Source organism: Brachionichthys hirsutus, chromosome 9, assembly GCF_040956055.1.
Source record: "Brachionichthys hirsutus isolate HB-005 chromosome 9, CSIRO-AGI_Bhir_v1, whole genome shotgun sequence".
In the NCBI taxonomy this organism is placed as follows: Eukaryota; Metazoa; Chordata; class Actinopteri; order Lophiiformes; family Brachionichthyidae; genus Brachionichthys; species Brachionichthys hirsutus.
Window position 1 is genome coordinate 6,174,418 of NC_090905.1, and position 13,896 is coordinate 6,188,313.

The 13,896-nt window shown below is 40.0% G+C and overlaps 2 protein-coding genes across 2 annotated transcripts; both read right to left on the reverse strand.

The window, feature by feature from the left end:
• Positions 1-1,298: 1,298 nt before the first annotated feature.
• Positions 1,299-5,285, reverse strand: fstl3 (follistatin-like 3 (secreted glycoprotein)). The gene is made up of 5 exons (XM_068743158.1): positions 5,190-5,285; positions 4,397-4,582; positions 2,915-3,130; positions 2,582-2,809; positions 1,299-2,461 (listed from the first exon to the last, which is right to left on the reverse strand). The coding sequence occupies exons 1-5, from the start codon at positions 5,251-5,253 to the stop codon at positions 2,409-2,411; spliced, it is 747 nt and encodes a 248-aa protein (XP_068599259.1). The 5' UTR covers positions 5,254-5,285; the 3' UTR covers positions 1,299-2,408.
• Positions 5,286-9,408: 4,123 nt separating this feature from the next.
• nmur1a (neuromedin U receptor 1a) lies at positions 9,409-11,382 on the reverse strand. Its single transcript, XM_068743527.1, has 2 exons — positions 10,464-11,382; positions 9,409-9,782 (listed from the first exon to the last, which is right to left on the reverse strand). The coding sequence occupies exons 1-2, from the start codon at positions 11,380-11,382 to the stop codon at positions 9,409-9,411; spliced, it is 1,293 nt and encodes a 430-aa protein (XP_068599628.1).
• Positions 11,383-13,896: the final 2,514 nt, after the last annotated feature.

The window sequence follows — 13,896 nt, forward strand, 5'->3', positions numbered from 1 at the left end:
GGATTGTATGAGAAATAAACTACGTGCAACAGAGTGTCGTCCTTCTGATTGAACTTTTAATAGAGCTTTATTTATTTATTATAGAACATGTATCAAAAGTGTTGGCTCAATTTATCTGTCAGCAGTGCATTTTACTGAAAGACCACAGCCAAGTAAAGAAATGCACCACAATGTGTGGCAAACATTTAATTTCAGGAGATGCTCACTGCAAATTCCTGTGGGGTTGCCACTTTTTTATGTCAGGAAACACTGGCTTGGTTAGTTTATTGTGAGGGTTTCAGAAGATTTTACAGATGGTTTTCACCCACAAAGGTATGGTAATAATTATCTTCTGCAATTTATATTAATTTACATTAAGATGTTTTGGTTTAGAAAGAGAAGCAGAGTACATTTCTGTGTATTTTTCACAAAATGTTTCAAGGGAATTTGATAAAACAAAAATCTTTACCCAGAAGGAATTCCAGTGCCACAGTGAGCTCATGTCTATAAGCCAGAATATGATCAACAATCTTGTGTGACTGAGCTGCTTTTATATTTAAGTTAATACTTTCCTTACACAATTTAATATATTCTCCTGAAAAAAGGGGTGTTTTATGTGTGGACTCAGCTACTCATGGCATTCTTATTTCCCCCAGTTCAAACTAACAAACATCCAGTTCCCAGCGTAATAAAAGGGTACTTGGACAGGAATATAAACATCTCCCTAAAGCTGAACCAGATGCTGCAGGATGGCGGCACGTAGAATTCAAAGGACGGAAAGAAAAAGACCAAAAAAAAACTAAGGACATCATGCAGGAAAGTGAGCCAGTATCAAGGCTGTTACACTTTAAAACAAATTCAGCTTCAAATTTATACCCCTGAAGCTTCCCATTATATCTAGCAGGGGCATATTCCGGAGGAGAAAAGCCACCCAGCATGGACCTGACTCTCATAAGGCCTGTCAGAAAAGCAAATAAGCCCCTGCACGCACATGCAGGAAAGGAAGTCTAACTGTTGCACGCAAAAGCATGAGAGTCTGGCTGGCTGCTGCAGTCTGACCCACTAGCCCGAGACTAAACACAAGCCCGAGAGGAAAGCTGCCAGATTGCCAGCATGATCTGATTTGTCTGAAACTGACTATGAAGAATTACACAATTAGTGAAAATCTAAATATTGTAAAATATATGTAAGACATAATTTGACAGCTGTAGAGTATGTTGTGAATTGTTAATTCTGTTGTAACAGATTCCAGATAATATGTTGACATCAACTGAAAAGTAGGCTGCAAAGCATATCCCAAGAAAAAGAGAGATGACACATTATTACAAATATTAATACATTTTATGTTGGTTTGATATGGCAGTACAAAAATACAAAAATATGTTGATGCATTCATCCTTAACATTTCACAGTAGGTATCCAGATCCACCTCAGTAGGTGGATCTGGATCAGTAGGACTGTTATGTACAGGAGAGTCATTGAAGTACTTCAAAATACACGGCAGTTAATCGAATAAGCTCAGGTGGCCTACATTTTTGGCCATTCTCAGAGGAATCTAATATTCATTTTTAACTGGGGAATAATAATTACATTTATTTTTCTGTGCAGTAAAATGTTTATAAAAAGAAACAGAATAAAGTAGAATGACCTCCAAAACACACACAAATACAACAAATGGCAAGCATAGAGGAGGCTTTTTAGAGGGTTTGGGGTAAAGCCGGCAGAATGCAAGGACTCTTTATACAACTAGAAGTCATCTTCGTGATCAGCTGGTTGCCGAGAGTTTGGATTAAGATGTAGAATAAATGCGTATGGGGGACAATTCGAGTTTGGTTAGGGTAAAGCCCTCCCTCACCAGACACAGACACAATCTAAAATATATACAGTATAACTGCAGCTGTCCTGGTTTCACGGTTATATTAAGAGTGAAATCAAACTACATTGGCAGTCTATGAAGAGGAGTTAAGTTCCCAAAAGAAATCGGCCTTACTTTCCACAAGGTTGCGCGTTTGTTCGTGGGGAATCTGCAAAATGCCAAAACCAGCAACTGTTGTTGTTGTAGACAAACAATAAACAAAACTAAATAAATACATATTTTGCATCAGATGTCCCAAGGATATATGTATTTGTTGCTAGTGTAAAAACATAAATAGAGTGTGATAAATAGTTGTGGCATTATATTTACAATATGCACACATCTTCCAAAGCGCTCATAAGATATTTGCAAACTATCACAAGATTAACACAGATTAACTGTTCACAGGTTTTTGAGACAGTTGCATCAAAGCGTGTCTCCTAACTTAGCTTTTCCATCCACATCAAACACGTGTACAAATAATAGGAGTGCCTGACAAAAAAGAGGCCGCCATCAGAAGGTAGTGGTGTGTTGACAGACTCTTAACAACTGGTCTTCTTCAGGAGTCGTCCTTTTAGACGGCATTTTCCTCACTGCCTTCAAAATTGTGAGATTTCCGAGGTGGATCTGGATAAAAGGTATGGTCAGAACTTACATGCACAGAAATGTGTAAGATCCTCATTGTCACTAATATAATTAAAGATAAGTCAGACAAATAAAAAGCACAATGTGCATTTTCACCCTTACTGTTGCAGTGACCATAATGGCGGACTCCTATGGAGCGACCAAGGAAGCAGGTGGCCCGGCGAAGGTGGCAGGCGCTGGGGTAAGTGATGTTGTCATTGCCACAGATTGCCTGTTCAGACATCATGGGCATCGGGCAAGGAGTTGTGCGACACATGACGCAGTGAGCGCTGTTTGTCTGGTCAATCACACAGGTGTGTGTACCTGGACACACCACATTGGAGCACGACTCTGTAAGGCATGAAAAAAGAAGGTTTATCACTGAGCCATGTTCATTTGCAGAACAAGTATTTAAAGTGTGATGCTTTGTGTGTAAATGAAATCAATCGTATGTACTTTTACACTCTCCCTGGTACATGACCTCCAGGTCGGGGTGCCCCATGCAGCGGGCCATCAGCAGAGTGCATTCATCCTTGTACGACTTTCCGTTGCTGCCGCACACAGCGTGTTTCCGGGAAATGTGGGAACAGTCGGGAGAGCACACGCATTGTGGCCTTTCCATCTTCATTTTGCAAACCTTTCCAGGACTGCATTTGACTCCCTCACAAGTCTCTGCAACAACACAGCAAGCGGTTTCATATTAGCAGCGGCACTGTGCAGCTTCAGCGTAATGTTACTGTATTAACAAGTCTGTAGACGGCAGGTTGTCCGCAGGCATTTCCATTCAAAACAAGCATGCGATCTGAGGTTTCCCCAGACCATAACATCATTTTTCTCTTGCGCAATATTTACAATAATCACATCTCTTTATTGACCATTACACAGAGGGGTGTCTCGTCTGCTGGAATGTGAGGCTGGTGTGTTTTCATAACAGATCTATGTGTACGGCTGCACACAGACTAAGCAAAGCGCCTGCCGAGGAACAGAGGGAATCCGAAGCTCAAATAACTGTCAGAAAAGCGTACACGGGCTCAGGAAGGTGGAAACCTTGCCTCTGACATTCCCTGATATCAATGAACTGGAGGAGCAGGAATCCTACAAGGGGCAGAGGGAACATTAGACAATGCAAACAGGTCTCTTCCCACAACTGAGAGATGATTCCTGATCAACTCTGAGTCCAAAGCTTTCTATAAACAATGAGCAACTTATTCCTGATTTCCTGTCTCTACACCAGAACTTCAAAATCTTCAATATTTTGCTCATGAAAATAAACAGAGATTATTTTTTAACTTGCTTTCAAAAGGAACACATTTGCAAGACAGAGTCTATGTTCTACCATTTAATACATTTTCTGTGTGCCTGTGGTCCCGGAGCACTCTCAGGTTTACCTAAATAAGATCCAGTGTCTCTGTGGCTGAACAAAGTAGCAGATACACTTTAATAGAACATTAGGTTTTGGCTTCTGACTATGCAGCTTAGGTGCTGCTTATAAAAACTTTAACTTATCTTCAAGTGAACCTGAACTAGCTTTACAGGGATCATTCACACTTGGTGGAGTTTTGTGGAGCGCCTCGCCTCCATCCACGTCTGCATTTTTTTTTTTTTACAGAGCTGCGGCGGGAACTCTTCGTATTAATTTATTGTTTTAAGTTTGAAAATGTATTCTCTATTTATTCATGATAATGACATTCATCCTCTCTGACAAATAATATCTGAGCAGTGATCATCAATACTTACCTTGCAACTACCACTTAATAACCAATATACAGTGAAATAAATTGACATAAGTTATTTGCAACATTAATACGAAGCAGGTCAGAACAGCATTTAATGTTTGAGTTGCGTACATTGACAAATCTTCCTTACTGTGATAAATCAAACTCAAGAGTAATTGCTTGCTTCTGCTTGCGAGACTCAACGAAATGGTAGTTTGTTTACCTTTGCATGGCTTGCAGGAGACAATTCCTAAAAAGCCCAGAAGGCTGACCTCGTTCATGGGCAGGCTGGTGTTGGACCATGCGGTGTCCAGGCGACCCCCAGCACAACACTCCTCTCTGGTCACCCCTCTCATCAGCACCATGTCGCACCTTTGGTCTTGACTCTGCTGCAGCCAGCACATTCCAGCTGGACACAATCACAAACAAATCATATAATACGTCCAGTCCTCTTCATGTAGACGAGACGATTGCAATTGTACATCGCGGAGTACACTCTGGACGAGTCGCCAACTCATCGCAGGGCCACACATAGACAAACAAACATTCACACCTACGGACAATTAAGCGTGTCCAATTCACCTAAATAGTATGTTTTCTTTTTAAGGCGGGAGGAAGCTGGAGAACCCGGAGAGAACCCACACAGACACTGGGGAGAATAAGCAAACGCCGCACAGAAAGGAATCGAACCAGGAACCGTCTTGCTGTGAGGCAACAGCGCAGCCCACTGCACCACTTATATAATCACGGTATTACATTTCCCTAAACTAGCTCATGTTTTTAAACACAGCTAAAATAATATATTAATATAAGAGGACTTTCACATATATCTACATTATAGATAGAGATAGTTATATTATATATAGTCTGTCTATCTATCTATGTATCCACAGCTGAAAACATTTGAGCATGTGAAGTCCAAATTAAAAATTCTTTAACTGCAACATATTTCATTCATAATTTCAAAACATTTTAGGACAATGGTCTAATTTTCAAAATCCAAAAAGTCTACTCACCACTGACAGGATCCCCCCCAATCAAAGTGAGAATCGCTCCAAAAATATAGACAGGCACAGGCATTGTGTTCTTCAGTGTGTAGAAAACTGCCTTTCTTTCAACAAGAAGAGGTGATGTTCCAGAGAAAAGCTCGAACACCACTTAGTTATTAGCTCTCCCGTATGTGAATGAATGTGTTGTGGATAAGTGGTGTTGTTCCCCCTCTGTATAAATATTTAGCCCAGATGGAATTATGCTGCTGGGATGGGCGATCCTCTCAGCCAGTAATAAGCCAGGGCAGGACCCAGTTTGACTCTGACTCAGTTTCCAGAGTCAGGAAATGATCCACGCACCTCCACTGCCAGAAGCTGGACACTTATATGACCTCACAAAACAGCTTCACAGAATAATTGAAGTCTAACTAATCCCCGAGAATAACTTAGAGTGCATGGGTTTTATTAGTCTTTCCATTATTCACCTTAAGATTACTTTTTTTTCTGACAGGCTGCAGAGCAATTTGTGCAAATACTTAATTTCATAATAGCCTCTGAAAACAACTTACTGTAACAAGAAGCAGTTTAAGTTGCTGACTTTTACGGTCTGGTGGGCGCAGGACATTTTGTCTTGTATTATCTCATCTCCCACCCGGCACAGACTTAATTATCCTCACAAATCACTGACCATTTTTATGATAGTTTTCCGTCTGGCTCTTCTGTATAAATGACATACTTGTTTCTTTTCTCTTCACTGGGGTCAAACAATAATCCTTTTCATACAAGCGCGATCCATAATTTGTTCTTCTTTGTTGCATAAATAAAGGACTACAGTCTATACTGTACCACATTTTGTTGACTGTCTGGCTTCATCGATGGATGCTGGCGTTTCATTTAACAGCTGTGTTTAGAATAATCCGGAGGGATGAGTGGAGCTGGTCTGCCCTTGAGCAAAACATCAAATTAAATAAATACGGTCATGTTTGAGCTCATAACAAGACGATTCATATCTGGCCCCTTTTATTTTCAGCTCATGATGAAGCACAGCCATAACAAGTCAGAATGAAGCCGCTAACATTCTTTGGATACATACGGTATATCTAACCTGCTTTATCATTGTGTTTGATCGGAACATCTGCACCCGTCTCTTTCTTTTGCACTCGTTCACCTCTGACACCAAAAGATGTGGTTGATGCCAAGATCCGTTGAATCCACCATCGGCCTGCAAGTGATTTTCTTCATCCCCTTTAGATCGTTCAGGCGGGCGGGGGGGGGGATGAAGGTAGCACGCGCAAAAGCATCCACGTCTTTGTGAAGGATGTTCCCTTCTTCATATCCCCGGGGCAGCAGAGGAATGTTGCCTGACCTAGAAGGAGAGGAAAGAGTTCAATGGCTGTGGGTGGCCTTCCTCTTCACTGGGTCTCTGCGGATCTGCTCAGCTCCTCATATGGTTTGGATCATCACTGCAGAGCCATACAAATGAATACAGCATGGTCTAGAAGGCTGGAGCAGCCACTAATGTATGATCTTCATTCGAGTGCAGTTTACTGTGTCCCATCTTTGGGAACCTTTGATCTTTGCTGCATAAAGTGGCCTGGTTGGATGGGGCAGGATGTGATTGATGGAGCCAATGGTGGACCCGGTCTAATGTTAAATCTAATGGGGGCATCTCTGACAGGGCAGGTGTCGAGCTTAAGACTGTCATCCTGTACATTTGCTTGCTATTAATACAGAGACACTAAAACCACCACTGCCACCTAGTGGCAGAGCTGCACCACGTGCAGTTGGTCCTATCATGACTCTTATTTTTTAACTTCTAGTTTATTCATGTATATATTAAAGCATAATTATGTGTAACTACTTCATTCTAGGCCACAGTAGTGGGGTTAGGGTTAGGGTTAGGGTTATGCTTTTGCCTTCCTTTCGGAGTATCCTAAAGAAGAGAAGAGCGTGATGCAGATGTCAAGTCATTCCTGGACACGGTGTCCACAATCACAGGATGTTGGCAGTATCATTACTCTTCAGGAAACTTTTTATCTTCATGGAAAATGAGGGTATATTAGATTCTTCAAATGAACTGCACCTTTTGTTTTGTCTTCATTACATCTGCCCAGAGTCCAAAAGGGGAGCTGTACAAACTGTTTATGTGATCTGCACATACAGGGACTTCGTTTTTGAGGAGATGAGGAAGGACCAATACCCTTTTACATATGCAATGTCTGGATGGAAAAAAACAAGCTAGTTTTGGACTTCATTATTCTTGGGGGGTTTTTATTCTGAATTTTTATTTAAACTTTTTTCTGCCCATCATTGTCTGCTTTTGGGTCTTGTATTATGGCTTGAACCTGATGCATTTCTAGTTTTATCAAGCTCTTGACATGGCAATGGTGTTGTTTTTAAACCTCCGTCAGTGCAAATGTCAAGGCAACACAGTTTTACCCAAAATAAAAGCTTGGAGGTGTGCACCTTGTGGTCGGGGTCCAGATAGCACAGCCTGCATGTCTACCCACAGCAGCGTGCATGTGATAGCTGGTGCACATACTCAGCAATCCATCAGCAGAAGCCAATCAGCACTGCATGCATGATAATAACACAGGACAAAAGATGCTGTTTAGATAATACATAAGACCTTATTGGTGGTGAGGGGGGAAAAAGCTAATTAGAAGAGCAATGCTATTTGTAGACGAGGCAAGGGTAAAGGCCAGACGGGTAAAACAGAGAATAGAAACCGGATGAGGTCCAGATCAGGGCAGCTGTAACTAAACTAGAACACACACATGGGGAGATAACGACAGGGGAAGATTAAGTACATTCTAAAGTACTATTGCAGCAGTCAAAAGTCAAAATACCTTTATTGTCATTGTTCTAGGAACAACGAGACAGTATGGCAACTCCAGGCAACATGACACAACAAAACAATTTAATACGGAATAAATACAATATAAGTAAAATAACATTTAACAATATATATATATATATATATATATTGGAATATTTAACAACAGGAATATTTAACATGGACACCACAGTTAATAAATGGACACAGTAGGGAGCGATTATTTAAAGCCTGGGCTTTTGTCCCTCATGGTGATAAGGTTTGACTGTGCAGACATTCTTGTAATGTTTATTTGGACTGGAAATTTGCTGATACTGATTCAGGTGGAGACAACCGGAGTGACATTAGTAGAATAGAATAGAAATAGAAAGCCTTTATTGTCATTGCATAGTGGATATACAAAGAGATTAGGAGTGCTGCTCCGTATGGTGAAGATGATTTTCTGTTGAAACTGATAGTATGGTGGTATTTTAATATTTATATTGGAGGGACTAGAATATAAAGAGCATTTATATTTTAGTGTTAGTTGATAAGATCTGGAAGTTACTCAATGTAACAAATCTCCAGCTGTGGAATTTTAAAGAAAAATAAATCCGGGCTCCACGTCTTTGTCCACAGTGCACCAAGGTTTTATGTCCCCACCCCATCTTACTGACCCACATTTATGAAAGGCGCTTGAGTCTGTTTTCCTGCTCAGTCTCACTGCTCTGTACCACGTTGTTGACATTCATATCACCATGACGATGAACATAAAGGTTATTCTGTGGCCTGTTGACTTTCGTTTAGAATTAACCCTCCCCAATGTCCTGCTTGTAGAGCTAAATATTAAATCATCATATAGCAGAACAGATGTCTTAGTAAATAGTATTTCTCATTTTCTTTTGCATATATAGCAGCCATATTTGCAATTACAGAGATACTCATATTCTCCATGAAACAGAAGTCTATCATATAAGTGAGAAATATATATATATATAAAGAAAGTCACGTTGTTTCCATAGTGATAGATATAATCACAACGCAAAGTATACTGATCAATAAAAGGCAATTAAGGCATGCAGCAGAAATTACCTGGAGACAAAGATGACACACGGATGAAGTGACGTTTCTAGTATTGAGATCTAATAAAGGTTTCTAACACAGTACAATCCAATGTTACAGAACAATACCAGTGAAAAGAATAAGTCATTTTGTTATAGATGACCAAGCACTTAAACGCTTTCTAGCATATTCTGGTTTAGACCAACTTTCATTATATTTTTCATCACCTCCTCTAAAACAACAGCCAGGGTGTATAAGCTCCATTCTCATTTTTGAAACATATGCAAAAACAAACAAACAAATGAATGTACAAAACAAATTTTTCATGAAATTACTTTTGTACAGCTTGAGTACAGCTGGTTTTCTTTCTTATGTAAAGCTTGTTTCATCTTTCATCCTCATTTCTCCATCTTCTGCCTCTGCTTCAATAACGGCAGTGCCGTTGCCATCGCTCAGGGTGATGCGGAGTGTTACCCGGGTGACGCTGAGGGAGTGCCTCCTGGGAGTGATGTGATGTTGGCGATGACACATGACTTCTTTGAACATTTCTCTGAAGCGTGTGGACATGAGGTTGTACAGAATCGGGTTGACTGCTGAGCTTAGATAGAAAAACACTCCAGAGATGAGGTGAACATATTGGAAGATTTCGAAGTGGCTGTCAGTCCAGTCATTGATGAAACTCCACATGAGGCGGTCTGTGTGAAACGGGGCCCAGCAGATGGCAAAAACCACCACTAAAACAACTGTAAAAAAAATTATATTAAAAGGTGGGAGAGGGGATATAAATAACAGATCAAAAACATTGATTGGTGTTCCTCATAAGTTCTCTTTGGCTTCAAAGGAGGCATATGATGCCATTTTATCAGCCTTTATCAGCAGCTTGTTTGTGTGTCTCTCATCCATGTGATGGTTTGTTCAAGTTATAAAAATGGAGAATCACAGTCTGTGTGAAAATTCAATGCTAAGATTATTTGTGCAGGAAAAAAGCCATTCTGATTCAACTATTAGAATGACTAAATGTCTAAATGTTATTTGACATACCGGTAAATACATTTATTTGAATCTTGCCTCCTGAACATTTCTTATTATTGGCCTCCCTCTGGTACTTCTTGCAAGAGTTATGCTTTTTCCACGTAAAATATAAGTGATTTAGTCATTTATAAAAATACTTTTTCTAAGCATTGCAATCTAATCCAGTATTTTCCAGTGCTATTATCTTTCAGTGGAACTTGTTCACTGCCAAATATGTCTTCAGCACCAAGGGACCTGTTCTCTGAAATCTTTCAGTGTAGATATTTTCATTTTCAAATATTTAATTACAATTAGAATTTAATCAGAACACATCTCCACCTCTGCTCTTGACCCACAAAAGGTGGAAACAAGTGTCTCGTAAAGAAAGAAGATCGGAGAGACTTTATACTCACACAACATTTTAGTGACCTGCTTCCGACGTGCCTTCTGCTGCTGCGTTCGAATGTCACAGAAGTCATGTTCAAAGCCTGACTTTGCCTCCAGTGTCTGATGCATCTTCTCACGCTTCAGCTGCAGCCCAATGAGCATGTAGAGAGCACTGATGATGAGCATGGGCAGGATAAAAAAGAGGACAGTGGTCACCTGAATGGTCAGGTTGTAAATCCACTGTGGCTTCACCAATGTACAGACTGCCGAGTCAGGGATGTCCATGCTTATGTTCCCAGTGGGGTCGTCGCGGTAACTGTGAACGATGTTGATCCCATGCAGACTTGTGTTGGGCAATGCACACAACACTGACACACCCCACACCGTAAGGATGACTCTTTTTGCATGGGTGCGCGTAACAACATATTTTACACGTAGTGGATGCACCACAGCAATGTAACGCTCCACACTCAGCGCTGTCACATTGAGGATTGAGGCCATGCAAACGGTCTCAAATAGGAACGTCTTAAAGTAACAGCCCTCCTCTCCCAAGAGGAAGGGGTAGTTCTGCCACAGTTCATACAGCTCTAATGGCATACCCAACAGCAGCACAAGCAGATCTGACACTGCCAGGCTGAACAAATAGTAGTTTGTTGGGGTCCACATTACTTTGTTGAGTGCAATCACAGTGCACGTCAGTGCATTTCCCACTATGCCTACCATGAAGATGACCAGGTAAATGAGGCACACCTGAAGGAATACAGACGATCGACGAGGCCCCAGATATTTCTCCAGATATTCTTCCTCTGTCAGACATGCATCATCAAGATCCATGTGGCTACCGTTCATGCCATAATTAATGTTGATGCACTTTTCCCCAGGAGAACAAAGCCAACCACTTTTCTCTCCCATTCGATCCAGTGAGCAGTTGTAAGAAGTGGACATATTGCGGAGTTATTTGCGTTCTCTATAAAAGAGAAAGACCACACATCAGTATTTAATAGCATTTGCAGAGAATAATTTCATGGTGTTTTTGCAAAATACATTTCTCATTGCATAACGGCTAAAAATCTGCATTTTGTTTAAACCATTCTTGTGTGGAGCAAAACAGGGACACTTGTTTAAAAGAGACCTGTGTGTGTCTCCAGGTGACTATGTCATAAAATCTGCACCTCCTCGGATAAAACATTAATTTATCAAGTTATTAACATAACTTTTACATTTAGTAAGGTTGTCTGTTTACAGTATATTTATATTCATCTTATATTAATATAAGAATGTATTTAACACCGTGACTGAAAAATAAATCCTGAAAATAGTGATGAATAAATTTGTTGATTCTTTAGAGTCTGAATGATGAAGGGATATTATAAAGTAGTAGAAAACATTACAGTGATGTTTTATATTCAGCTTTCATAAGAGCCTAAATCACCTTACCTGTAATGTGTTTCCTTGTTGTGCAGCCCCTGTTGTAAATACAGATTAGTATTTAATGTGGAGTGTGAACGATATGTCGTTCACTCAGTCCACTATCCTGCAATCTTTCAGGTGTGGTTGTTTTCTTTTCAAGCCTTCTCTCTCTCTTTAAGCCCCCCTCTCTCTCTCTTTAAGCCCCCCTCTCTCTCTCTTCAAGCCCCCTCCATCTCTCTTTCTCACTCTCTCTCTCTCTGTTACACTCACGTCCACCTTCTCAATAGCTCACAGGAAAATGCAGATATTCAAACCTCCATTAAGATTGCAATTTGTGTCATGGAACAAGTGTTATCCATGGGGACTGTGTGCTCATCCACCAGGGTGAGACTTTCAGTCTGTTTTTATTTATTTATTATTAATTTGCTGAATGTTTACCGACACTCATCATCACAACATCAGACTTTTTGAGTGGCTGCAATCTGGCTGGCACCTCAGACTAATTAAATGCGGTGAGGACCTTGATGGTACAATCCTGCTTTTTGAGCCACAATATTTATTTAGCACATTTATAAATACATATATTTTGCACAATATATTGGTTTATATTTGAACTGATTTCTTTCTAGTTTTTCACTGTGTTTCTATTGGGTGTTGAGAAAATGTCCAACTGTATTTCACTGCAATCCTGCATGTGTACGTTCTATAAACTCAACTTGACTTGACAATGCAGTAATAGACAATTGAGCATTTTTCTTAATCAAATAAAAAATGTCCTTCCCAATGTTGAAAGGAAGAAGAAACACAAATACAAAATGTGAAACATTTTCAAACCCCAAACAGACTTGATTCAGTTAATATGAGCTGCTTGAATGAGAAACTACACCCACATAAAGTCATTTGAATTCATCCTGCGGGCATCCCGAATGGGGCTCATTTTGGAGAGAGATGAGTTTTGTCTCAGAGGATGAGAATATTGGCTTTGCTGGCATAGATTTATAAATACCATGAAAGTCACTATAGCCTGGTGATCAATCACCACATCCCTCAGACAGGCTCCAATGGTATAAATGCAGCCATCCTTCCCATGCCAGACTATTTCCATTTAAAACCAAATGATGCAAGATGACACACAGAGATTATTTATGGAGAATTTATAGCTATAGACTAAAAGCCCAGTCTTGGAAACAAACAAGTCATTTTTATATATTGTGTATTTCAGCAAAATGCAGTTTGCGTATTCTTGTGATCTAACATATATAGTAGCTTGAACCCTTCTTCTACCCTCTGATAACGCTCTATTGCTGCAAAGAGATAAAAAAAAACTAAATGAGAAGACCTTTGCATGTATCATTTATTTACTTCTGAGGCAGAAAACAAGCTTTGCTAAAGAAATGAAGAAACAATGTAAAATATATTGAGAGAACAGACAGATGTAAGATCACTAACTAGATGTAAGGTCACTAACCTTGATCTCTGGTGGGTATTCATATGTAACATGATTGCAGACTGTCAACCGTATCAGTGTCACTGCTGTCGCCATCCTCATAGGGTATTTTATCATGTTATTAGCTACAGGAGGTCAGTTAGGGATGTTGACTAGACAAGCTAAAGGTCATGTCATAAATATGAACAGGTTAGGAGATGGTGGAACCCATGCATTTCAATTTTGACCTTTCCTTTTTGCCTCTTTTCACATAAACAGCTCTGATGTGTGCACAGTAGTTAAACTGCAGGAGCAAGATTTCTCTTTCAATAAACACACTGACATTCTCATAAAAACAAATCTGGATTAATATTTGTTTGTTTACTTGAGGTAAGCATCTATAGTGATATTATGCTAACTTTTTGGTTTGCTCGCTGAATATGAGGCCATACGGAGGTAAATGAGGCTGCAAAAATGCAAAATAATGCCACAGTGGGTGACCCTGATCACATTTCCATTAACATTTGAGCCATGTTTAATAAAAGCATGGAACAGCTTTAAAGTATAATCAGAAACATTTCTGACTTGGTAGAACCGAGTACTGAAATGATATGTTATGTTAA

Excerpts from the sequence above, each read along its gene's own strand:
- fstl3 (XM_068743158.1), bottom strand. The coding sequence starts at position 5,253 with ATGCCTGTGCCTGTCTATATTTTTGGAGCGATTCTCACTTTGATTGGG. Across the intron at positions 4,583-5,189 it reads TGGGGGGGATCCTGTCAGTG|CTGGAATGTGCTGGCTGCAG; the intron begins GTGAGTAGACTT and ends GATTGTGTCCAG. Across the intron at positions 2,810-2,914 it reads GTACCAGGGAGAGTGTAAAA|AGTCGTGCTCCAATGTGGTG; the intron begins GTACATACGATT and ends CATGCCTTACAG.
- nmur1a (XM_068743527.1), bottom strand. The coding sequence starts at position 11,382 with ATGTCCACTTCTTACAACTGCTCACTGGATCGAATGGGAGAGAAAAGT. Across the intron at positions 9,783-10,463 it reads GCAGGTCACTAAAATGTTGT|TTGTTTTAGTGGTGGTTTTT; the intron begins GTGAGTATAAAG and ends TTTTTTTTACAG.